Source organism: Falco naumanni, chromosome 9 (genome assembly GCF_017639655.2).
Source record: "Falco naumanni isolate bFalNau1 chromosome 9, bFalNau1.pat, whole genome shotgun sequence".
NCBI classification, from domain to species: Eukaryota; Metazoa; Chordata; class Aves; order Falconiformes; family Falconidae; genus Falco; species Falco naumanni.
Window position 1 is genome coordinate 10,087,199 of NC_054062.1, and position 27,999 is coordinate 10,115,197.

A 27,999-nucleotide genomic window follows, 5' to 3' on the forward strand; every position below is an offset into this window, starting at 1 on the left:
CTGCAGCAAGGGTTTTGTCCTACATACTTGGAAGCTATGGTGCTACTTCAGATAGGTTTGGGTTTTTTTAATTAGGGTGGAAATTAAAGTTGTAACGAAATCATTTGATAAACAATTTTATTTTTCCCTTAATTTTTTTATGAAAGAAGGCTTATGTTTTAATAAGACATCAGATTTCAATGCTTTTAAGCATTATTCTGGCACAAGACAGTCCTTTCCACACTTGTTTTTACAGTCGATCCACTTCATCTGACTTCAAATGTCTTTGCAGTACTCTGCATTATTCTCCTATCCAAGGTCAAAAATCATACTTGGAAGATTACTGTGTCATAAGAATGTGACTATGAAATACAAGCAAAGACCATTTTTCAAGACGAACTATTAATCAAAGTTAAGTCTGGGAAAGAATTACGAAACAGGTGAGGATTTACTTCGGGTTTTATAGATGAGATTTAGTCTGTGTTTTTAATTTTAAAATTCTCCAAGTAAATCAACAGCCATTGATGATGAGATCTTCAGCAAAATCCTCCATTGTATTTAAAAACTCCTTGCAAAATGTACAAGCTGTATTTGAAGGCCACCACTCAATCCAAGTGCTTGAGTCCAAAGGGTACTGGAATCTAAAACAACAACAGAAGACGACAATTTGCTGCTAAGATTTGGGGAGGAAAATGTCAAACAGAAAAAAAGAAGTGCAACGTGAAATTGCTTGTTTTGTGTTCATAATCCTGTTTTACATGTACACATCTGAAACGTGTAATTATTGGTTGAACTAATACTATAAAAATTAAACCAATTATATATTACATAAGAGTTATTATATACAAACACTTGCCACTTCACAGCACACTTTAAGGTTAAATCTCTGCATATCCTGATGGTAAATTACTTACTTGAAACTGTAACCAATGCTTATCTTTAAGGCTTCTTTCCCCATGATCAAGTACTGCTCTCCTGGGCTCAGTTCAACATCTGTACAGGTCTTCTTTTTAACAAAGGTTATTTCATTATTCTTTTGAGCAAAAGCTTGTCCTGAAGTAGAATGCCAGGAATTGGAAAAATTCACAAAGAAAATTTCCAGCAACTCATATATTAGACAGAAAACACTAAAATGTTCTACCGTACAGCACAGACAAGGGCACTAGTTATGTAACACGAAAATCTGATGATATAAACCACATTTCCTGTAAAAGATTTTTAACATTAAAGCTGAATGGTAAATAAGCCTTGTGTACATTCAATAATTTTATATTATAGTAATTATAAGAACGTATCGGGTGCTTAAACTCAGAGGGAAAATGAGTGAATATCAGCTTTAGCTCTGCAGGACCTCTGAGCAGCTACCTCTCCCAAAGGTAAGTCAGTGAGTTCCCAAGAGCATTCTTAAGTCCTTTCTCCCAGAAGCAGAAACATGCCCAACACGGAAAAAACTGGGCAAAGTCAAGGCACACCGTATCCTTGCATATTATCACCCTTCAATCATTATGTATACAGTATGGGAGGGCATTCTGTGGAGTGGATGAGACATTTAAACAACAGCTCACGACCAACTTAATTGATTATGGAATATGTTCACCTTGTTTTGTCACATAAAAGATATTTAACTGATTATAGTGAAACACAGCTATAATACAGAAAAGCTGTTTAAAAACATCAAACAAAGATTACCCTTCTCAGAGTACAGAATAATTCTCTAAGGCTGTATTTGAGACTACAGTTTTCTACTCTCATGAAATGACTAGGTTTATGTTACAGCTGATTTTTGTCAGCTGCTTCAGTGGTCTCAACTACACAGCTTTTACTCTAAGTAAATCATTAAACAGATTAAGAAAAGGATATTCACCTCTTTTATAGAGATCCAGAAGAGTTGCAGAATACTTTACAAAATAACCTTCTTCACTGCGAGATAAGATGTTCACTTTATAAACTGCAGAACAACACAAACCTTTTGTTATTTCTTGCTCTTGCAATAGATACTACATGTCTTACAGATGCTCAGACAGTGAATATAATGTCCCTTTACAATACTAATTTCTGGGAAAACAATGGCTATAGCTATACACTGCAGGGCTAAGAAACATTAACGAGTTCTACCCGTGCTCTCGTCTGATGCCACAGACCTGCCTCTGACCCCAAAGACACGTGACCATGTTAGAACAGTATCAAGCAAGAAAAACACAGCACTTATTAGCACTTAGGTAATGACAATTCAAATATTACCATATGCAATATCGTTTTGGCATGCAGCTTCTCTCCTTGTGTCAGCAGTTATTGACCAGTCTAGTCTCTCTTGTACTTTACTACACTCAGCTACATTGAGAGAGAAAAAAGCCAGTGTTAAGACAATGTCATCACATGTCCTCAAATAAACCATCATGAACCTCTACCTGTTTGGGATAATCTACTGTAACTAAGAAGCACTGTAATTATGGGACTGCATGCTGGATCAATGAATATTTAAAATACAAAATAACACCTTCAATCACCTGAACTTAATTCAGACACCCATGATAATACTGCACACATTTTTTTTCAACTTTTTTTTAACTGTAAAATTCAGAGAAGACAACAGCTGTGTTCTTATGAGGATGTTTTTTCCCTTGTGTTAGGTGTGGTTTTGTCCGAATCGCTACAATGCATTTTCCCACCACCTGACATGGGAAAATGTTTTAAAGAAAAAATTTTACCTTCCATGCATTTGCATTCATCTCCTTCACACAATCTCACAAGTTTATCATTTCCATAGGGGTTATAAAGTACAGTGCACCTTTTATCTAAAATATTAAAAAATAAATACAAATAGAAAATCAGAGTCCAAGAAGTCAGCACTGAAACTTTGTAAGTCAAAAGTTACCTGAGCTTAAAGGATTACAAAGCTATTGAAGACAGAAAAAACGCAGTCTTTAAAGAGGAATAAAGAGTTAAAAGACAAACATTAATTTGAAGACATGGAACACATACCTGGTGCGTGATACTCGTAAACAGTGAATGTGGCAGGATTTAGCATTCCAACCTGGAAAAGCTCACTTATTCGGAACTCAACACAGAGAAATTTATTAGCTGGCACCTATTTGAAAGACACACAAATTAAGGAGCTCTAAAGGAAACAAAATTATTCCAAAGAGTTAAAGTAGTGCTTAGAGTTATGAAAAGGGTAACATACAGAGTCTATCTGAAGAATAACATGCCCATCTTTTATCTCATAGTCTGCTATCAACTGATCAACTCCACTTGCAAGCTGTAAGGGAGAAAAACAGAGAAAAATCTCTTACACAAATTAAACATTTTTGGACGACCTTGAATGTTTTGTGATCAGTAGTTTTAACATAATTCCGAGATTTAAAAAGCCCCTTATTTTAGGGTTGCCTCTTTATAATGCTTGTATTCTCACTGGAGTTTTTTGTTTGCTTTTAAGGAAATTAACCTTTTACTCATTACATGAAGATAATAAAGAATGAAGGAGCTAATTATCCTTAAGAGAATACTTGAGTCCATGTATAGTACCCTATTTAAATCCTGTAAGTATAAGTAATTACCTTTAACAAAAACTCTCATGCTTGCCAACAGGAGCTGGATGAACACAAGCACTACTGTAAAGATTCAGTTTGTGAACTGAATTTTTAGCCAACTTGCAGTTAGGTGTTTACACTAATGGTGCTGCCTTTCCAGTTAGCAGTTACAGCATCTCCAGAGGCTGATTCACACTACCCTAACACTGATGACAAACACTCTCCATCCACTCTTGTCTTTTCACTAACAACAGAGGAAGCCTAGATATCAAACTTTAACTAGACGCCTAGCTTCTGACTCTACCAAAAATCCATAATCTGGATTTAAGTAGATTATTCTCTTTAGTATTAGAAGAGTTCAGAAGCAATAAGGATATAATTAATTATATAAATTCACACTATTCTAACAGAAAAAGATGAAGAATATTATAGTTCTGGCAAAAAAAAGATCAGTAAAAGAAAAAAAGTTCTCTAATACTTACAGTAGATAAGTCTTCTGTATTTGCTTCCAATCCACTAACCAAACCTATGTCCATCACAGCATGAGCAGACCCTGACCGTGGCTCTCTCATGCCAGGCCTGTACCTAAACCAGATTTAAAGTAATATTAAACATAACTGAAATTAAAAAGAAATCTTCAAATGTGATGCCAGAAAAACTTAAGCAAAATTCTATCAACATTTAGATCACAGTAAACCCATACATCATAGCTAGATGAGTAATTTCAGATTTATGCAAATATCATGCATAAAGAAGCTTTTCTTAATACTTATGTTGCAAGAAACCTACATATAAATCAAAATAAAACTTGCTCCTGAAGAGATCATGACCTTTGGCTCTATTTCTGTTTACACACACACACAAAATTGAAGAAACGAGAAGAAATAAGATCAGAGGACCAGGTACAATTATTAGCAAATAAAAACATTTTAATCTGTTAAAAAATAAAAGAAATTTAATATAAATGTGTCAGTTACTGCAATATTAAAACAATAACTAAGAAAACCCAAAACATCAGAAAGCCTCTGTAACATTCTTAGATTAATTCCATAATGCATACGTAGACCAACAGTGCATTTACTTTGCACTGCTCCAACCCCTTAACACTCAGCTGGGAGCTCCGCCTTGGCAAGGAGGAATGCTAGGAAATCCAGGACATTTAGAACCAGCGCTCAGTTAAATGAAAACTTTAAATGTAAAACACTGGCACAATCACTGGGAAAAGAAAAAACCAAACCAACCAAAAACCCCATCTGCTGTACTTACTTTGCACAAGCCTCTAAGCGCCCCAGTGGCTCACCTTCTTCTTTTCTGTAACCTTTTCATAGCAAGTAGAGTCAAGTAAGTAATTTTATATGTTTTCAGAAACAGCAATCCAAAATTCCCATACAGCATTTTCATAATTGAAAGATAATTCTTTAAATCATTTAGGTGGCTATTTTTATAGGAACTTGTTGTCTAGCCACAAACAACTAACATTATACTACTTTCATAATTCAGGTGAAATGACAGCTTTAATGCTTAATGTAGTTTATTGTGCACTTAAGTTAAACTACTTCATGGCAAAAGCTCAGGATGTGGTTATATACCACGTTGTAACTGGACTAGAACTCTCAGTACCTTGTAGAACTCCCTGTAAACCCCTGCCATCCCCCACCATATCTCTTTCTTCTGCCAGAAGTTTGTATTCCTCACACCCCCAACTGCAAAAACTCTTCCGTAAATGAGTAAAAATGCACCTAACAAAAATACATTAAAAAGCAATTCTGTTCACAAAAAGGCAACCGTTTCAAGAAGGGCTAAAGAGGCTTCTACCAATTCCTTTTCCAGTTTTAAATTTAGAAAGTGGAAGAATTTATTACAGTCTTATTCTTAATAGGAAACACTTTGTTAGAGTAAGGGGTTTTTTCCTCTCTCCCTTGCACTGACCTGAGTAGTAATATTTAAAACCATATTAACCCTTTACCATCATCTCTCTTTGGAACAATCTTCAATTCAAAGTTACATGACTCTTCGGAAGTACCAATTGTATTATATACTGTCTTCACCTACACATGTACAAATAAATTAGACAAAACAGAAGCAGTAAACAATCCCTAAAACTGGCATTCAATTGTGAAAAATAATAATATGGGGAATATAATAGCAGTAAAAAGAAGTCTGTACAGCATGATGAGATTTGATGTATGCAAAGCAAGAGTAAATAAATTATCAGCACAGAAAGAAATGGGGAATTCTTGAGCAAAACCACACCACTCCTGATGGTCGTATTTACAAGATTAGAAATATTACCCCAAAAATTCCTGATTATTTTGTGAACATAAATACTAGTACACAAGAACATGTACATTTCAGATGTTATTAAGTTTGATGCTAGAAGAGGCTATGATTAGAAGAAAATATATCATGGCAACAGCTTATTATTTAGGCAGACAAAAAGTATTCCTTTAAATATTGCAAGAAAACAGTTTTTCAAACCAAGAGTAAACACCAGAATAACAAAGAATTGAGCAATTTCTCAAAATTCATAGCTAACTTGAGTCTCCCCTGTTTGGCTGTCTAAGCAGAGATAGAAACAATGGATGAACATTAAAATGAAGTTGATCATCTATTTAGATTTACAGAACAGAAAACCTCTGATGAAAAGGAAGAAACTTCACAGCTTCTCTGTCATTAGCCCTAAGTCATAAAATGGCTTGTACTTAATCTAAAATACAGCCACAGTGATATCCATCACTCCAGTCTAAAGGTAAGGGTAATAAATTGAATAGTTTATGAGAAATTTTAGTCTTTTTCAGTGTTGATATTAACAAACCAGAGATTCCATTAAAAAAAATCAGTTGCATGCTTACATTTACTGTAGCTATACCAGTGCTGCTTCCAGTGCTTACATATATGTCATCATCCAAAGGTATCTAATAATAAAGACAGTGCTATTAGCAACAACTCAGGTCAGATGATCTGCTTGCCATTTCTACTTTCTACATCTTTGTCTGATGCTACAAACACATTCTACAAAATAAACTTCATAGGAACAAGCAGATACTAAATTTAAACAAATACTCAAATGCATTAAATTTAGCAGATAAGCAAAGTCCTCAAACATTTGCGATACCAAATTAGCACCAGAATATTAGAAGAAAAAGCTACTTTAGTAGCCATTTCAAAGTTCAAATAATTATTTAACAAGCTGCTAAGAATTCTGCTTTCACTTTTCAAAAGCAATACTGTTCACTCACTGTCATGGTTCTTCCCACAAAATTATCTTCTGTCAGTTTCAGTACATGAAGGTCTCCATAATTTTTGTATGCTATCTTAACACTCATGTCCAAATTAAGCCGTTCGACAAGAAGGGAATACTCAGTCAAGGCCTCAAGGGCATTAATTGTGTCCTGCCAAAAATCAGTTATAAAGAATAAATTCCAGAAATTAAATAGAAGTGAAAATGTATTACAAAGGAATTTATTTTCTGCCACATAAACATGATTACAGATAATGGTAACCATTACTAGCTAGACAGCTTAGCAGTGTCTCAGCAGTACACTTAATGTAGTGGTAAAATATTTAACATAACATTACATAGACATACTTGCGCAATTTAAAGAAATGCCTGCAAGTACTAAAAAGGAAGCAAGGAAACAGCAATAAACAAACAGCACTCAATTTTCTTCATAGATTTTTAGTAATTTACAAAAAGAGAGGTTGCATGAATTGGAATATTCTAGATAGTATGACTAGTTGACAGTGTATTAGAAATCTGGCAACTTTCACTTGACTTTTAGTCTATTCATGTACCCTAACACAGTTTTTACAATGAAAAAATGCATACCTTCTTACACTGTGTTCCAGTTTTGTGGGTAACAAGAACAAATACCATGTCATGAAATGAAATACTCTGTTTTATACAAACTTTGGGAAAGCAACTTTTCCTTCTAGGATTCTTTTCATTCAGCAGACTTGAAGTCAGTGGAATCAGCTTGCAAATTTCTCATTGTAATAGACTTAATGAAAAGAAGTTACATTTCCCAGAGACAAAGAATATAATGGCAACAGAGTCATTTGATACTAATCCCAACAGACGAAACTGAGGTTGTCAATGTGGTCATCTAATGACATTACCCTCTTATGACATCTCAGATTTTGGTACTTGAAGAATGAGAACAAAATATTTAAAAGCTCACCTGAGTTGAGTAAAATCCTCCACCATATCTTTGTTCTTCAGACAACCATTTGATGATTGGATTAGCATAGGTTTTGTCTCCTCTTAGCAAAGCCGTAAGCAAAGCATATGCTGTAGTTTCAACCATTTGTGCAGTAACAGATTTGGAAGTGTGTTGGTCCAGGGTTTTGAAAGTACCCTTCCAAAACCGATAAATAGGAGGGTCACCTGCAATCATATAAACAGAAAGTTTTGGATTGAAACACAGAAGCATCACTCTCCAGACTACACAAGGTGAAGTACTACCTACTCAGGTCAAGGAGAAAAGGAGGAACTCACTCTGCATTTTTAACAGGAGATGAAGATATACTTCTCTTACACTAGTAAGTCTGACATTTATACTAGAAACTGATGACAAACAGGCCTGATGCAAAGCATCTGATGCATATCTGAATATTGATGGTCCTGAACAGCAATACAGTGGCCAAACAAATTAAAGCCACTTTCAACAGACAGGACAAAGTGTTTCTATTCCAGTAGAAATCGTTACTTGGCAGAAAACAGTCTGAGTTCCTTGCCTGTGGCAAAATACACTAAAAAGGAACAGCATTCACAAGAGACTACAAAGTCCCTCATCAACCAGTGAGAAATTGAGAAGAAAACCGAACATAACAAAAGTGAAGACAGTGGGAAATATTGTGAAAAATTCCCCTCCAAGCCAAGGAAGAGAGTGGACACATCATAAGGATGAGGAGGCAGACAAAAGTAATCCACTATGGACACCCGTATAAAATGAAAGCTTATAGATAGAGCAAATGTGATACAATGGGGCATGACAGATGCCTAGCTGGCTTGCATACTGCTAATGAAACTGCACTGTTGAAAAGCTGAAAGCAGGATTCAATCTCTCAAAAATACTAGGCCACAGAGGACTAAAAACTCACGCCAAAACAAGCATCACTGAAATCCACTCCCCAAGTAGTGCCATCACATTAGAGAATTTAAAAATACTAAAAGAACAGCCAACCCAAGAGCCAACTTCAGTACAGACTCTGAGAGAGTTTAGTAATACCTATGACAGATGCTTCCTCCTTCAGTGCAGAGAACGCTGATCGTGCAGACTGGTGGTTCAAATCCACAAGAGCTAAAGCATATGAAGTTATTGCCATAGTAAAGGGGCTTTGAGCAGACTGCACATTTTTTATCAAGTAATCTCCTGCTTTATTTTTAGCATCATGGATTTTCTGAAAAGATGAACAGGCTACAGCTTACATCTATTAGACTATTTTTAAAAGGGACACATCTATCAAGATAATACAGGTATATATAATACTTTTTACAATATGTCTTATAATAAAGTGATCCAGAATTTCATTGTTGTTTTACAGTTTGAAAGACAAAAACTAACAAAGCAAATAAATCTTGATCTTCAAAATTGAAAAAAACCCTTGATTTTTTTGAACAATTGTTAAAGAAAATGGAAGAAATTAGAATCCCAGAACATGACTGCTGGCAGAAATAAAAATATTTACCTGAGTAGGACATATTTTAATTGACTTCATAATTCCAATAATACAAAATGCTGTGAGATATAAAGATTTTTCTTTAGCTTCTTTAGGTAATGTACCCTACAAAATCAAATATGTAAATATAATTAAATAGAACCAACAGTTAATTTATATAAATAGAACTTCTTACAGTTTAGGTAAGAAGACTGAGAAATTCCTGTAAGAAATATCAGTTTGGTTTAACTTGAAAAGTAAGGTAAGTTTTTTTGTAAAAAAACCAGACTAAAACATGTATAGTTATTGGCAAGACAGGACTATTCTATTGTAAAATCATCCTACATATTTTTTCTAAATATTAAGAAATAGCAAGCAGCTACTTCTAGTGTGAAAACAGAAAGGTTTTCAATATTGTGCTGTTCTTTAAATGAATTTTAAAAAAGGCAAATCTAGACAAATTGTCTTGAATAGGCGTTCTGGTGAAACACAGCCTAAAATGTATTGTATTGCTAAAACACATTACTACCTGGTGACTTCTACTTTTACTGCATATGCACAGACATTCGCGTTTCCTACCTGAAGTTTCACTGGTTGGTAACCTGAAAATTCATTGAATGACCCATCTGGCATTTGACAGCTATCAACCAACCATAGAAGTGAATTACAAACAGAAATTTGATCAAGATTTATGTATTGGTTAACTTGTCCAAGGATCCTTAAGGAAAAAGCCGTCAACCTGCCAAAGAAATCAAACAGATTATATTTGTTTTGATTAGCAGATAAGATACCACCACATTGCTAGAGGCTAGACACAAGTTTGCACTATTTATGATTTAGGTATGCTACACACTCCCACAGTTCAAAGAAATATTGCACATGATTTTTAAATTTAACTTAACAAATGGGCAATAATTACTAAGTCATTTTAAACTAGGATCAATTTCCATGTTTCAGGATATGAACTCATTACTTCCCCAAAAGAATACTTTTTCATACGCACAGAACTTAAGAAAGATGCGTTTGAAGCATCTTATTACTTCCTTCTACAAGCCAACTGCATTTGCCATTCTGAAAGGCAAGACAGTGAAAATGTATTTTGCCTAATTTTCAATGGCAGATTCTGTTTTCCATAAACAGTATTACCCCTCCTGTTTGATACTCTTTAAATATATTTGTGTGAACAAGAGGTATCATGTCCCTGTACTTAGCTTTCCTTCTTTAAACTTGGGGTGCAAACTTTGCCTGAGCTTACGGCTTCTGCAGGGAACCAAGGTCTACACAATCATTTTGTAAAATTCGAAGCCCAAAGAAGAGGTTTCAGAACGGAGCAAAACCCTAGAAATTCTCTCAGCTATGCCTACATCTAACCATTGCCCCAGCTTGGTTGTAATGGTGTGAACTATGAACATAAATAAAAGATGGAGCGAGTGAAAATGAGAAATCAGAACATATTACACAAAACTGTAAGCACCATTTAAACCTACGATCAAGCTCACCTCTCATGGTTACTAGAAAGTATGACCCTTTAAAAATTAGTTATAATATGAAAGCAAAGGAGTAAACCAAGCCTCTTCCACCTATTCTAATCAAAAGACATTTTTAACTCACCATGTGCTAGCTAGCCCATTCTTCCACATGCTATATGAGAAGTCAGGATTTCTGAATGACAAGATGTTCGCAATTCCTAAGTGATATATCGGGCAGAAAATGAGTTATGAAGAGATTTATATTAAAATTATATTTGCTCATTCAGATATATTATCCTTCTCATTCAGCAAAGTTTTTGCACCCCTACAACTCTGAAGCAAGAGAAGAAGTTATATTTTTCTACCTTCTTTCATCTTCCTCCTCATTTGAGTTCTTGAGGTTAAGGTTTCAGGACCCAGTAAATGCCAGTTATTTGACTCTTCCAAGTAATGAAACACATAAAATACTGGGGCAATACTCATAAACTCTGCCTCCGCACTGCCCCTTGGCAGGTTAGTGAGACTATTAAGACCACTAGGACTGATGACTGTGGCAATCACTTCACCCATAAGATGTCCTGCAGAAAGAAAACCCCAAAATTTATTTAAATGAGAGATAATGAAAGTGAATCCAAGGGCAGAATCTGACTGATACTTATAAGCAATCATGCTGTATAAAGTATTTAAAATTCTACACGAAAAGGTGATTTGCAAAGCCTTTTCTCAAAATAAGAAACTAGGAATAAATTCAGATAATTTTAAACAAAGAAATAGGAAACAGGAGAAGCACATATATACAGAAAGTGCCTATGCAGCAGACAAAGTTTCAATTCAATTTACCTTTTACACTGACACTTCTATCAATTTTTGTTTTAGGGACCAGATTGAGTGGGACTTTGTATCGAAATTCTTGTCGTCTCTTCATTGAACCTATAATTGAATGCATATATATCACACTGCACAATCTAAATTAACAGATGATTCAGATGTAATAGAATTAAAGATTACAACTATCTGAGAAGTCAGCAACAAAAATACCTCTGATAACTTGAAAACTAGAAATATACCCAAATGTACATGCAAACAATATCAACCTTTGCAAAAGAACATGCAAACACACATCTTTGTTTTGCGTTTTTTGTTAAGAAAAAAAGTCTGATCTGAACCTAAACATTGTGGGTTCAGGTTCATCTCTGGTTAAATAAGACCACATTCTCTTTTCATTAATAAAGCATCTGCTAATGAGAAAATCTTAGGATTATATCACAGTAAAAAAATACACAAAGTTTCCTTTAAGAAATTAATCCAAGTATTTTTTTGAAAGACTAGGTCTTTTGAGATGGATTTGTTAGTCAATGAAAAGACAGGAAATCCTTTGGAAGACATGTGAAGAATATTTCAGGAAGGAGAAATGCCGATTTTTTCACATTACAGAAAACTTAATCATCATGAATCAAGAATATGAAAAAATATACAAAGACATGATCACTTCTCTTACCATAAACACCCTGTGGATCCAAAGTGAAACCTGCATGAACCTCTTTCTTAATGCCTTCTGGCTGAAATTATTAACATAGAAGAAGCAGAAAATTAAAGCACTTTTGCTTAATCAAATGTATTAGCTGAAACAACAATTTAAAGCCATAGTATGTTTGCCTACTACATCCTTCTCTGTAGTTACATTTTACTTAATTGTTCTACATCTATTCCACACACATTTGTGTTCTATCTCCCAAAATTCTTGAGAAAATTTAACAAGACATTTAAATAAAAGGTTAAGAAAGTATAAAATTACCAAGAAGTGCCTTTTGGCGAAGCATGCTTAATCAGTTGAAAATCTGAACCAAATAACTTAGAATACAGTATCCTCCTTGCTTACTAAGTTATAATCTATTTATATGTATAATCTTCCTGACAATTCTTGTAATGACAACTTAAAAATGTACATACTCAAATATTCTGTCATGCATTTTTCCACTGTGTACACCTCAGGGAATTCAATCATATCATGTGATATTTTGGATTCTGATAATAGTAAAATAAAGCAATATTTATTTATTAACATATTTTTATTTCTTGTGACTGAATCAATTCGAAATTCAAAACCACTAGAAACATTTTGACTTTTTTTTCTTACCATTACACGTAAAGTTTTAACTACAGTTTCACTGTTCCCGGCTGTCAGCAATGTAAAGTTGATAGTGTGAAGACCTAATTCCAAAGGAAGTATTCTGAATCTAATTGGTGATGAAGAACTGCCGTCTAGATTCTTAAAGTTACAATTGTGTATCCTCGATCCAGTGGTTGCAGAGTCTCCAAAAGAACAGATTCCATTTCCAGCTGCCATTTTAACACAGAACTGAAAAGTTGAGACATTTTAAATGTTTCACCTCCATGACAGGTACAACACCAGAGAAATATTAAAGCAACTGAAATCCTATATTGAGCATTCTATTACTGTAATACTATTTTTCTATTTACAATGAGCAAGCGTTACTATCTTTGGAATTCCATTACTTGCACTAGACACACACTAACAAATCTTCATTAGCAACACCAGGAAATCACTGTATGAGGCTACATACACTTCCCTGCTTCATACACATACTTTTCTATACTTCACTCGATTTTTTCAATAATAATTTTGCACTTTAATTTCATGTATCTCCTTAAAAATATCCTTTTATATTAAATCCCTAGCCAATGTAATCTCTGATCTCTGGAACAGGTAATTTTAAAAATCCCATTGCTTTTTGACACTGTGTCCAAACATTAGAATAGAAAAAAATCTTATTTTAACTTTCACAAGGCAAAGTTGCTAGGCTAGAGCATGACAATATTGTAATCAGTGGAATGGCTGGAAATGAAACAATTAATGACTGGGTTTCATTGGTTTATGGTTATGCAGAACACACTTAACACTACCTGAAGGACTGAGGAAATCTGATCCAAGGATCTGTTTATACTGGATACTCCCAGGGGAGATGCTTTTTTAGTTTATTATGTTAATTTTTGTAGAACTCTGAGACCACAAATTACCTTAATTGCAGAAGCTCTATGGTTATAAACTGTTCCTTTTAACTCAATTTGTTCTCCTCGCACCACAGAATAAGGAACATAAACACTCAGGAAGATATCTTTCACAACTTGCACTTCCAATGGTGCAGCAACACATATACCTAAGAAAATTAAAAACATAAATCAGACTATTTTACCCACCCTTCTGATAAACAAGTCTGAAAAAATTCTTCACATTCTTGCCACCTTTACTGATGACTTATTTTTCAACACGTACTCTGGAATTGTCCAAGCTTTTTTAAAAGTGACCAGGCTCTAGCCTCCTGTTCCAAGTTGCTGTCTCCCATCCTGCACACATTCTTGCTGACATACCAGACCTTTGGGCTCCTTCTCCTCTTTCCAAAGTGAAAAACAAATTTTCTGTTTGGACTATCATATCTGTCAGAAAATTTGCTTCTTCCTCTCCTCCCATCCCTGAGCTATTGATAGCAGGACACTGTAAAGCTGTGCCAGGGAAGAGTCACTCACTATTTCTTCTTAAGTCATTTATTATGGGCCACTGTCAAACACAAGATAGACTTTGTTTTCCAAGCCACTTACATTCGTAACAAGAAATGGTTTCCTTTACCTAAAATACGTATTTTATGCCTTCTTTTCCTGCTTATCAACCAGAAAATAAACATTTTAGAACACACGCATCAACTGCAACGAGAGGTTCTGTGAAATCCAAACACAAAAGCTCCCTAATTCTTTAGCTACAATCTAGGCAGGTTGCAGCACCTACCTTCATCAGAAATGCCAACACCTTGTACTTCCCAGGTAGTCAGCGAATCAGGCAAGGTGACAGACAGAGTCTTCGACCTGTGTTTAGAAGGATTTGTACATTTATGCATTTTCAATAGCCATCTGTGAAAGCCAACAGCTAATCAATCAACACAAAGACAGTACATGCCCAGAGCAACTCCTATCTGAGAGACTAGGTATGAGAAGATACAAGAGCATATCTAGGAAACAGGACTTCTGAATTGGGGGTTGGGGGCGGAGGGTTTATAAACTTGGTTTGAGCTGACTTTACAGAACCTGGTGTTTAGTGAGGCTGAAAATGAAAGGAAAAGTGACTGGGCACCAGACAGCATATCCTGCATGGAGGGAAACAGCGCAGGAATAGTTTGTATAAGACTGCATTTCAGCACACATCTCTGCTACAACTCAGGCTACCCAGTTTACCTCAATTTTAGCATATATTTTCTATAAAACTGACGACCAAGTCAAATTTTGGGAACTGATCTGAGAAAAGCAGTACCTTGGAGAAACTCTGTGAACTTCCCATAACCAGCTTTCAGGGAAATAGCTACGAACTGCTGCCTCATCCAGTTCCAAGGTACCCTCAAAATCTGAAGAACAAATAAAGCAAGTAAAAAACCCAACCAAATCACCTGCTAACAGACTTCCACCAAAGGCTCCAAAAATTATTATCTTTGTCTCTTGTGATACTGTATTCTGCTTACTTGCCTCAGGTTAGTCCTGATACAAGAGAAAAAAATATATCTCAATACCCTCAACTAAAAGTCTGTGTTAATCCCACCTCATCTATTTGCACATGTGAATACCTGTCCGATATCCATATTGGATAATCCAATATTAACTTGTTAACAAGCAATAATAGGGAGAGAATGGGAGATGTTACCCATTGGCTGTTTTGGGCCTGCGGAAAGGATTCAAATTTAGCATTGCCTTCACAGACAATGATGCTATTCTATTTCAGTTCTGCTTGTTCCAAATATGGGTGAATGGAATATAGCTCTTGACAGAATCAAGAACTGCTCTCCTACCCCTCTTCAGGGGTGTACAACCAGTCTTTGGAGACTGGTACAATTCTTTCTGGAATAACCCTGACAGGTAATAGGGAGGGGTTAACAGATTAACAAAACTATCACCTTTGTATTTACCCATATTCCACTGGAAGTGTTTCACCAAATATCCACAGCAGAGTTAAAGCTCTAGTACTTACGCATTCTTGCCAATATTAGAAGCTTATTAGGCTCTTTCTCCCGCAGCTTATTTGCAAATTCACAGCAGTCTATGAACGCAGAAATGCACTTTTGATTATGCCGAATTCGCTGAGCTCTATCACTGCAAGTCTCAGAGACTGGATAGGCTTTTACTCCAGCCATGCAGCATTTTCGAATTTCTGGATGTACGTATTTGGATGCTGAAATAATAATAAAATAACTCACTTCATGAGATCAAGTTTTTCTTTGTATCAAATGTATTTTTAAATCAAATGTATTTTTAAAACGTGTGGCATTTCAGTGAAGGTACAGATTTGAGGAAGCACATAAACTTGTCACTTTTCAAAAGCTAGTGACACACAATCACTACTATTCTGAATTAAAAATATAGATTAGATAAACCTTAAAATGTAACACAACTCCTCTTAACAGTCAAAGATTCTTCTGACAGGCTTGGTCCCTGGCAGGTGGTCATTGGGAAAGACTGCCATATGGTAGTATGGTGAGTTTTCAGGCTACATCTCTTCAGAAAAAGAAAAATCTTGTATTTTCAACCTGTACTTAAATCTTGCAGACTTCACATTCAGCATATGGCTAAGAAACTTTATAAATGCGGTCCTCTCTAAAGTTATTTTCCATATTTTTCAGTCTCTCTCTCTGCTACATTAAGTTAATGACAATAATTAAAATTAGTTAGTGCTCAGATTTTCTTGATTTCTAATGGATGTGATTTTTTTTCTTCACAATTATATACTTTAAAAGATTTTTTTAACACCTTCTTTGAGTATCTGCTCCGTGAAGTCAGACCGTTTGCTTCTTAAAACTTCGTTGCAAGTTTCACCTGTTCAAAAAATAAGTGAATCAGTACAGACATGACCTTTTTTTGTAATAGCACAGTCCACTTAAAAATAATTCCATAAAAATGACATTCCAAATATGGGAGACTTTTTCTGTTTATTATTTTAATTACACAAAAGTATTTTCATTTCTATTACTGTAACTGATCCACAAGTCAGTATTTTCCTTTCTCAAATATCATTAGTATATGCATTCCCTAATAAGTCCCAACATAACAATTTAGAGTCACAATAGAATATTTCAGAAAAGAAAATCTACAATTTCATCTTAAAGGAATATACCTTCATCTGAATCATCAGCATTTGCATTAGTTAAAAATGTAAGCCCAGCCATTCGGAATACATCAATGTTGTTCCGTCCTCCTCCAGCACCACACCCAAGGTCACTCTTTTCCAGCTGTAGCATTACCTGAGGAAAGCACACACCAGCAGCTCACTAAAATGTGGGATATAGCACATGATGGACGAGAGTTAGACTTGCAGAAAGGGCACTCCAGTCTGGAAGATGTCCTCACAACACACTGAACAAAACCATTTAGCAATATTTGAGCTAATTCAAGCAGCAGCACAGCCACTTTCTTGTACCCCACGTCAGAGTTAGAATCACACAGATGGATCAAGGTGGAATGCTTCACAAACATGTTTATAGCAGTTGCAATACTCAGACTAGCCTGTTTAAAACAAATTCAATAGTGCTATGAAACAGATTCAAATGATTCAAGGCTGGTACAAAAGTACTCTGTTCTCCTACGTATTTTGTATCTGACTGCTCTGAAGTATTAAAAAACCACCATGTTTTATCATAGGAATGAAATTCTTTAGATGATATGTAGGCTTTACTTACATACATGCATATTTAAAATTCTATAAAGACTGAAAACCTCTATAACCCACTGAACAGAACAGCATTTGCCATACCATTCTACCAGTCTGCCTTAAAAATATAACCTCAAAAGATTATAGGAAGAGCTAAGAAGGAGAATGTAGTCTCCATGCTTCTCCGATCAAGGAGCCCTCTAACACAGCAACCTATTTTTGGCCAGGTGCGAAGGGTTCTGATGAGGCAGTTCAGATTTGCCTTTAAAACCAGTATTTACTTTTACTAGAAGTCAAAATATTGTAAATAAAGTATTGTTATAATTTTGAACTGTCAGATTTAAACCAGCAACTTCATTTTGGATTGAATTGCTCTCCTGCCTATTTTCAGGCTTACTGAATGCATGACACAACAGCTATATGAATGTGAACACAAAACTAACAGCAACTTGTTATTCTTTTGTGGCTACTACTTAACTTTTTCCATTGCCCTCTTTCCTGTTCCTGCAACTCCATATACTGCCTTGTCAGTAGATGACAAAGCAACAAATGAATTGAATTCTGTCTTCATGTTAAGTGATACAACTTCTGCTGGATTCAGTGTCTCTTTGCTTGATAGCAGCTTAATCTACAAATTGAAAACAAATATAGGTAATTTTAAAAGCACATTGCTCAAAAATAAATCCATCTGAAGGCAGACACTTTAATAAATCGAGGAAGTGCTAAAAAACTGGTGTAAGTCCAAGTTAAAATCTGACCATAAAATGAACGCACACGCACAAATTTTAGTGCCTGTTCTGCTACTCACATCAAGCCTATTCCCACATTTCTGTTCCACATTCAGCCAAACTGAATCAGCTACTAATTCAGCAGTTTCTTCTCCTACGACTATGTAGTAAACAATAAGACGTGCTGAAGGAACCATTTCTTGGGTTATCTGAAAAGTTAGATGTTCATATTCCAAATCCTTAATTCTCTCCTGAGTTCCAAAGCTTACTATCTTCCCTTTTGACATGATCTATAATAGAAAAAGATGGAGAATAAAAAAGTCAAATTTTGTTATTAATATTTTTCTTACCTTTAGCAATTACTTGCATTAGGATATAATCCAACACACACAAAAATGCATTTGGGACCAGTGGATCTAGTTCAAGGCATGGAACTCTCTCCCTCATCCCCTAAAAAGAAGTGCTGTCTCTGCATCTCTTTCTCTTTGTTCCTATTTCAGTTCCTGCATTAGTGTTCTCAATCCCAGTCTCTGTCAGGTGAGAATTCAAAACCATGGAGATCTAATATATCATTTAAATATGAGACTGTTAACAATTTGTTACACTTAAGACTGACAGACAGAAGGAACAGTTGTCTGAACTGCATGCATTCTATGCTGTGGATAGTTCTTGATTGTTGAAGTATTTCATCTGTGACCATATGTTAAATCACAATTCCTTAATTTATGTGGAAACATCTGTTACTTACCAAATAGCTGTAGTGATGTATTTTATGAATATACTGACTATGTGGATATACATTAACATTTATTAAATCCCCTACTTCTAGTATTTTGTGGTTTGAAGTCCAGTCAATATATAGATAACTCTGACTTAATGAGGAATAAGCTTTTGCTTCATAGGTTTTACTTGCTTGGTTTTCATCTGGAAGACGTGAATCTGCAGTTTTTACCTGAAAAGATAATAAAATGTCTAAAAGTTTTTTGAGTAAAGGAGAAAACAAAACCCATGTGTCCTAACTTCTGAAAAATTATGCTTAAGAAAACAATTACAATATTAAAAACATTCTGCAACATATTATTCAGAGGTATTAATAAAAGAAAAGCCAACTCAAGACTTTCATATCTTCTTCAATGAAAAGATCTACCAATATCAAGTCAAATACAAAATGGTAGTGTAGAAAAGCAGGTAGATAATTAAATAGAGCAGAAAAGGTTAATGATATGCCTCCCTACATAGTGAGGGAAGCACACTCAGCTTTTTTTTCCACACAATTTGTTTATAGATTTTTATAAATATGTGGCAAATGATACTTTGTTTCAGAACAAGACTTCAATAGAGATGTTTCATTATAGCACCTGCATTTTATTCACTGATTATTCGTCATAATCTCCAAGTTTATAAACTCTTAAACTTGTGTGAAATCTTCTCATTAGTGCTGTACATTCACAAAAAGCACAGAATTAAACCCTTGAAGAAATAAGTTAATGCAACAATTTAACTTACTTGAAACTCCAGTATTTTGCTATCAGATGGGATATTAACAACAAACAAAGCAGTTCCATCACTCATGCTTGTTTTTCTTCTCCCAGATTCTGAACCCTCTGATACCAACTCAGTCTCATCCATTTGCTCACTAAATGATTTTGCAGTGAGAATTACAGGGACATTTCCAACGAAGTGATCTACTGTATCTTTCACCTGCACCTGTTCATCAGAATAGGTAACATTTCTGATATGAATGGTGACATTTTTCCAGGAGAAAACTTTCAAGCTGCTAACCTTCTTCTACAATAGCAAGATAAAAAAATGTAAAGGGGCAATGGAAATCAAAAGTGTGTTAAGACCTGCAATAATATATACAAAAAAAGTATATGGCTTCTGCATTATGGGTTTATGTTGTAATGTGCAACAATACTGCTTATGTTAACCAACCTTAATAAAGAATGGAAGTCCAGGCTTCACAAAGAGAGGAGTAGCAACCAAACTCAATTTGTAAGGAGATACAGCAAATCTGACTCCAGCAAATTCTGCTTCACCGCTGAGGCCACCTAAGAAAATATTATGCCCCTTTTAATAATCACATCCTAGAGCCTCTGTTTTCTCCATTTGCCTTCAAAAGGCAGCACAAGTTGTCTGTTATAAAGGCAGTTATATAGACCTTGCATCTAAAGAGTCAACTCCTAGTACTGTTGTGAAAACAAATAGCTCCCCCCAAAAAAATTAATGCCTATGCATTTTTACAGTGGTGGATGGGCTGTTCATCCTTTTAAATTTTTGGAAGAAGGACTTCAGAATACTAAAAAAAGTCTGACGCTAAGGAAGTTATCCATATAATTTTGTTTTCTAGTTCTGTTTACATTTGCAGATACGTTAAAAACATTTGATTAAAAGCAACTTACCCATAGACTCCAACACTGATGCTGCAATATATAAATATGAGCCATCCAATTCTTCTAGATTTTGAAACCCTATAAAACTCACTGCTTTCTTACTGTTAAAATTGATCTCAGCAACTCCATTTTCAATCTGGAAATGAAATATAAATCATTACTTAATAGTAATTTAGAAATAAGATGCACTGTACGCAAATTCTAACTTCATCATGCTTCTGTTCATTGTCTATTTTCAGAGGAAATCATAGGTGGAGATGTTTTAATGAAAAAAAATTACTTATTCCCTAACATTATTGATAATTAATCAACCAATGGCACATATTGCAAAGTCTGCATGCAGGCCTAACTAGAGGTAGGAATAACACAGAGCTATCTTCACTAAATGAGGAAAGATAATGCCTTTTATAATTCTTCAATGACTAAATCAAAAAGGCCAGACTAAATGAGGGAGGGATAATTGGTGGAGAACAGATTCCTCATAATACATCAATATAATTTTGCTGTTTATCCCCATTTGATTTCTTTCATGTATTATGTAATAGAGCACATAAAAGTTCTTTCATAGAAATTTCAACCACACAGTCTACCCAAGTGAGTAATTGAACCAGAAATTACTTTGTCTCAGACGCTGCCTCTGTCCAAGTTTCATTTTACAGTGCATTTCTATAACCCTTGATGACAGTATTACATAGCAAAAGTTGACACTGAACAGCTGTCGCCGCAAACCAGGAGTTGGGACCCATTCTCATCAAATTCAATGGGAAAACTCCAGTGGAATTGGATCAGTCCCGAACTAAGCATATGAAATCTGTACAAGCTAGGCTTGCTTCTTACCCTAGTTACATGCATTGCACGAGGTATCATTCTTTTTCCAGTTTCTTCAATTATTCCAAAACGAAGAAAAACATCAGCACTTGCAAGCCTTTTATTATAAAAATAGCTGAGAACAAAGCAACAATATAAATACTTTTAAGATTACTGTAATGGTTGCAACAAAGCATTTGTTTTTGAAGAAAAGTGACTTCCTAGGCAAGGGACAAAAACCAGAAGTCTGTGTAGCTTTAAACACTTCTGCTGAAAAACAATCCTGAAAAACAATCACTTTGTAAGAACTTTGAAAAGGGTCACTTGGTTCTCTTGCAGAGCAGAAAGGATTGCGATGATAGGGCTTCTTGAGGAAGTAAAAGAGGAAACTTCTGGACAAGGGAGAATCATTCAGGTAAAAGCAGAGATACACACATATTTAGAAATCAAAGCCAAATCTCCTTACCTAGCTTTCACAACAATCTTGAAGTTCTCAAATTTATCAGAACTAATAAAGTTACTTTCTGGCTCTATGACGATGGAAAAGCTTGGCATTGCTGAAATTGAGTAGAAAAGAAAGCCACTTAGATGTCTTTTCATACATTAATCCATAGGTACCCAGAAAGACCTTTCTGAATAGCTATCAAAGAATCACGTTTGTTTCAAGTTATTTGAATGACAATATTATAGCCCCAAAATGCAGCTGTCAGTCATCCATACTGAAGCACAAGTTCAAAGCCCTAAGTTACCTGCAGTTGCCCTGGTTCCACATTTGGCATCCGTGCAACTATGTCAAGATGATCCAGTGTAGCAAAGAATAGCTCCATTTTATAGGCAAGTTGTATTAATATAGGCTTATACTGATATGACTGATTAGCTTGAACTGCCACTGCCATTTTGGCATTACATTGCAGCCCTTTGCAGATCAACATCACCACAGGCATTTCTGCATTTTCTTCCCCTGTGCTATAGCTGTCCTCTATAGATTTCATAGATACAAATATAAAAACAAAGGTTGACAGTATGGGTACATCTTACCATATTCCTTAACTTCAAATTTTGCAACAGCTGAGGTTACAAAATTCTTCTTATACTTGGCTTCAATCTTCCAAATTCCATACCTATGAAACATCAACAATCAAACATTTTTAAAGATGAAAACTAATGTTGAAGACAAAAATTAATTTTACTACTGAACAATATTTCATGTTAATAATTATTTAAAGAGAATAATTCTGCACCAAGTTTTTGCACACATTCAATGCCTACTTTGAGAAGATTCTGCTTTGGTATTTTAATAATTACTTGAAACTTAGTTTAAAACATTGAAATAAATTGGGAAACAATTGGGAATAAACAGAGACACATTTTGAAGACTGCAAATGTAACCAGCGCCATTAAGACGTTATTTGCTGGCTTCTCTCACTTGCCTGTTACCACTCCTGAGGTTCAACAAATGCCTGTTTGTGGCTACAAGTCTGTTCCAATGCAGTGATCAGGGTTAATACGTATCACATACTTGATTTACCATAATTCGGATGATTTTTCTTTGCCACTAGAAGCACTCAAAAGACACTTGCTTCATTTCAAATTGCTTTACATAAACTCACAGAACTTCTATGTGCAGGGCACATCTAAATGTGTGTATCTTCCTATCTCACTGTTCAAAGGAACTTGAACCCATAGTACATACTACATCCATTTCATCTGTGTCAGTTTTGTAACATAGTGAAATTTCCTCAATGTAAGTGAAAAATGTAGTCTTCTCCCTAATAATAAAAACAAGGCCAGAAGGTATGACCAATTATCAATTCTTTGGTTATATATAGGCAAGTTCAATACACTTATGCCATTTATAAGTAATAAGGAATTCAGAAATTCCACAAAAAAGCAAGTAATTTTGTTACAAGGAAACATTTAGAGTTCAAGTTGGATCCAAGATCGAATAATAATTTGACATATACATACTACAAAAAAATATTAAGCATGTTAGTTAATGTCTTGCATAGACAGAGAATGGGTATACATCTACACTGAAAAATGTATTCGTATCATAGATCAAGAAAATGCTCAAAAGGATTCATGCAGACTTCTATGAGGGTCCTTCTCTCTTGACTAGAGCACTGAGGCACAACTGCAATTCACATAATTTATAGATCAGTTCCTACAATCTGTCAGTCGTATAGTGCCACAATAAAAGTTACACAAGTCTACTGTTAACAGATACTCGGTTTCAAGAAGGATACAAAATCAATTTTTACTCAGACTGAAATTATTGCTAATTTCCTAATGAAAAGTTAATCAGTCAAAAATTATTTTTCAAGCCCTACTAGCATCCTTCTGTCAACTCAGTGAATCTTCAGCACCCTCTCAAGACTAAAAGGAGAACTGAAGAGGGTTTTTTTTGGTAGGTTTTTTTTTTTTTTTTGTATGCTGCTGTTACTGGAAAACTTGCTGATTTGTATGAAATACGAGTGCTTCCCCTCCTTGAAATCAATACATCTTTAACATGGTTTCTATCTCCGCAGTAGAAAGCTTTAGTTTTTGTTAATCTTCCTTTTTATTTGAGCAAGACAAACCTACCACTAACTGTTCCTTAATTTCAGTTTTATCACCAGTATTCTCACTCACTACATCTCCTTACTTTCTCTCATTACAGTGAGCATATGCCATCTATTTCAAAACAGAGAGTAAGCTTCCCACTTGGCATTAGGAGACAAATGCTAGTTTGGAAGTCAACTAAAAAGCAGAATACTTGGTCAGAAGTTCCTTATTTATACCATGGTTTCACGTCACGTGAAATGTTAGAAATCTCCAAGTTTCAAGTCATGCACTCTCTGTGTATCAACCAAGAGACACTCTGACAGTCTTTAAGAAAAGGCATTATTATGTTAATAATTCTCAAAATGCATTAAATAAATCTACTTAGGATTAGGAGGAATCTTGAAGTCAGGAAAAGAAACTATTCCAGTAAAATCGTCTTCTTCTAGAATATCGACTGGTACTCCTTCAGGATCCTTTAAATTATAACAGGAAAGAATCAGCAGTTACAGATGACTCTTACCAAAAGAAAATTTTCATTCTGTGAATTCAGTGGGAGCCTGGCTGTAACATATTTTTCTAAGAGTTTTGCCCATTTCACAGCATGAAAACACAAATATTTTTAGGAACAGCTCAGATTGAAATTCTGACAAAACATTTTACTGTGGTTCCAACAACTACAAGCTGTTACTTCACAATGCTTTAAATTGTGAAAAAGCTACTGTAATAACAAGTCTAATGTTAAAGGCTAAAAAACATAGTAGATAGTGATTATTTTTATATCTTAAATAAAATAACAGAATAAACCCCATGTATTATTAACATTCCCTCAAAAATCCTCTCCCCAAATATCAAAGACTATTAGTTGGAGTTTTTTTTCCCCATTTTGTAACAACTTCAGATCTGGGACTTGAAAACTTCTATATACTATGCAGTCATTTTTAGATGTTTTAAAAGATATCTGCCTACTTGCAAAAACATCTAAGTTTTATTAAATATTGATTGCAATACTGATTTACCATCTAACTGCATTTATAGTTTTTATGATCTACAGACAATTAATAATAAATTCAATTACAACTTACCATAAAAGTTAGGACAATTTCTCGCCGAGCTGGCTGCAGTTCTTCATTCAGAGAGTAAACCCTGACTTTCACTGGAAGAATTTTTACAGTAAGTTTCAGTCATACTGTTATAGAGATTTAAAAAAAAACACCAACCAAGCAAATAAAAAAACCCTCAAACCCAACCTTTTATCCCTACTATTTTTTTAAGGTTTTAGTATTTATAGAATGCTCATGACCTTGTGCCAGTATGGAATCCGAACTGTTTATTCATGCTAGCAACGAGAGACCCTGCACCACTACTCTTTCACATTGAATCATCACAGTGCAATACAGTTTTTTTACTATCACAATCCTAGCATATCACTTCCGTGGGAAAAGAGCTCAATCTACATGAAACCAGTGATTCAGTCATATTTTCTCACAAGTATTTTTAACATATTTCCAGGAATATCTTTCACTCTTTGCAACACAGATTAGTCATTTAGGGTGTAGAGAGCAGGGAATCAGAGGATATAGGGAGAAGTGATTAATTTCTACAGTATGATCAAATAGTTCAAAATATTATTCTGTTGATTTAAAAATTAAATAGCAGCTGTGGCAATATAACATAACCAAGAGTTTGAAGGGCATTTAAATCCTAGTTCCTCGGCAGTCAACAGTCTTTAAAAATCAAATAATAGCCAAGAGAAATAAGCATTATTTACCTGACTGATCAGGAGTATAAATTGGTTTGTCTGCATGAATAAAAAGAAACCCATTCTCATAGGAAACAGGAATTTTTTTTAGTCCTGTAAAATGTGGAGAAACAGCTTCCAAATACAAATACTGGACTGAATTATCTGTTCTTGGTAAATCTGTTGGTTGAAGCTGAGGGAGATGAAATAAAAGATTTTTGAGAATATTAAAATAGTTTGCAAGTATTTTTTCCTACAGTATTTTTTGTTGGGAAGAGTATCTGAACAGCAATTACTATACTGTTGTTGATTATCATTACATAAAAACATCAACACCCACAAGGGTTTATTCTTGCTTACATCATAGATGACAGTCTGGAGTATTAAGCTACGAACAGGTATTCTGAGATTTTGCATTTTATTTAGGTCCAGAACTAAAACAGCAAAGTGCAAAGCCCAGTTATGAGGTTATGAGAGTACAAATTATCAGACTTCAACTTATACATGTGATGAATCTTGCCTCCAGCAAAGCTGCTGTTGTGGTTGGTAGTTCGGTGAGATAGCTACTCTGGTTGAAAAGGAAAACTAAGCGAGGAGCAGCACCTCCTGGGAGGCCTAACCCCATTTAAAACCTTCTCAGTTATCAGCTTTCAGTAGAAACCCGTTTAGCTTCCTGCACTCTTTGCTTCAAGCAAATCAGTTCAATCTCTGTGGTGAAAGCTGGGCCCCTTTGGAGCTTGTCACCAAGAAACCAGACCAAGTCTTGAACCTCAGTTTAGTTACCATTTTGGCTCACTCTGAACACTTCATTGACATACCTCATCCACATTCAACACTTCTCCATCTTCTCTCCCTTTTACTTTTTGAAGTTATGAAACTGAAAATGTTTCTAAAGTAGTTTGATACATGTATATGCTTAACTTTGGTGTCATTCCTTCACAGTAATTTTACCCATTGTAATTTCAATTTCAGACAAACTAATATGAAATAAACGACACATGGCAAAGTGAGAAATTGGGGTGCTAGGCTTCCCATCCCAGTTTAAACCACTGAAAACTTACCGTAATCTTTTTTAACACTTAGAACTAAGTGTGACAATAAAAACACTGCAAGAAAAGTCTGAATTCCTTACTGTTAAAGTTACAGCAGCTTGGAATTTGTTGGCTGGAGTTAAAGAAATATAGCCAGAAGAATAAACAGCAAGCTTATCTGGAAAACTTCTTAAGGCAACATTGACTGGAAATTCCTTATCGTAACCAAAAGCTTGGACTACAACTTTCTCAGATGCCCCAGCTCGGAAGATCTTTGGTGATGTAAGGACATATCTGCATATGGAATATAAACCAATAAAAGGGTGATGGAACTATATTTATTTCAGATTTCTTACTTCCATTTGTAATTCACTTATGCATGCACCATTAAAGCAAACAAGATAACCAGGCTAAGTCTTAGAATTAAGACGCTAATTAAAAATAGTAAAGCCCCAGTCAGAATAATTTTTATGAAAACTGTAATGTGGGTAACGTTTATGGATTTGATTTTGCAGACACACAAAAGCATGTCCTCTAAAACAGTCTATTTACCTGGAAATAATAATTAATTTTGCCCAATTAAACCCTGAAACACTCGTCTCCCAAATAGTACACTTGTGTGGTTCCTGCCAGTAAAGTTCTTATCAAAATGAATGGGGCAACGTACTGTAAAGGCAAGCGTGAATAAATATTTGCAGGATTACTCTTAATTTCTTCAGCGCTTCATAAATCAAAGTACCATCATTCCAAAAAAGTACAAGCCAGGCTTTTACGTATCTGACAAGTAATGCAAGTAAAACATTTAAAGTGCCACTGAACAAAACATTTGATACATGTACATCTTCTTGTCCTGAAATGCCAAAAGCACTTAGGTTGGCAGCTTTCTATATACTATTGTTAACAGATATAAGAATCAAAACCACATTACTAAGTACAAGTTTAAGGAAGAGCTTTCATCACACCTGTAGCACTGAGGCACTACAGAAGAGCTAATGAGCAGCAGCTTTATTTAATTTTTTTGCATATTTATCTTATGGCACATAAGGAGATGACTCTACCTCTTTCTTTGGCAGCAAATACAGTAATTCCAGAAGCATCAGTCCTTTTTCTCACATTAGTCCCACATATATTAGTGAGAATTTTGCTTGTGAAAACACATTGATTTGGATAGTGCTTTTTGTATTTGCTCTACTTAAATTCTGTATCAATTTACCTAAAATAGCAGACAACAATCAAGTAACATTTCCATTATAGTCTATAGATGCTTTACTTACATTTTCTCTTGGCTAAAAGTTGTTCCAGAAAATAGCAAAACAAAAAAATAGATTAAAATAATCATAGTGCCTATGGCAACAAACAGCAAACCATAGATGTTAATGAGTCTGGATTAAACTGCGCTTGGCTTCTGCAGCAGAT

At 34.9% G+C, this 27,999-nt stretch overlaps 1 protein-coding gene across 1 annotated transcript; it reads right to left on the reverse strand.

Annotated features, from left to right (window-relative positions):
• Window positions 1-100: 100 nt before the first annotated feature.
• Window positions 101-27,992, reverse strand: C5 (complement C5). Its single transcript, XM_040605387.1, has 41 exons — window positions 27,858-27,992; window positions 26,685-26,877; window positions 25,583-25,745; window positions 24,897-24,967; window positions 24,196-24,287; window positions 22,309-22,391; window positions 21,737-21,827; window positions 21,301-21,406; window positions 20,473-20,599; window positions 20,006-20,121; window positions 19,577-19,777; window positions 18,819-19,022; window positions 18,151-18,360; window positions 17,821-17,970; window positions 16,809-16,935; window positions 16,445-16,513; window positions 15,669-15,869; window positions 14,961-15,051; window positions 14,442-14,518; window positions 13,679-13,818; window positions 12,777-12,998; window positions 12,138-12,198; window positions 11,480-11,569; window positions 11,005-11,217; window positions 10,782-10,857; window positions 9,750-9,909; window positions 9,201-9,296; window positions 8,741-8,912; window positions 7,691-7,896; window positions 6,749-6,901; window positions 6,362-6,424; window positions 5,476-5,557; window positions 4,776-4,827; window positions 3,992-4,094; window positions 3,164-3,238; window positions 2,962-3,067; window positions 2,688-2,774; window positions 2,221-2,310; window positions 1,844-1,927; window positions 894-1,032; window positions 101-620 (listed from the first exon to the last, which is right to left on the reverse strand). The coding sequence occupies exons 1-41, from the start codon at window positions 27,920-27,922 to the stop codon at window positions 491-493; spliced, it is 5,037 nt and encodes a 1,678-aa protein (XP_040461321.1). The 5' UTR covers window positions 27,923-27,992; the 3' UTR covers window positions 101-490.
• Between the last annotated feature and the right edge of the window lie 7 nt (window positions 27,993-27,999).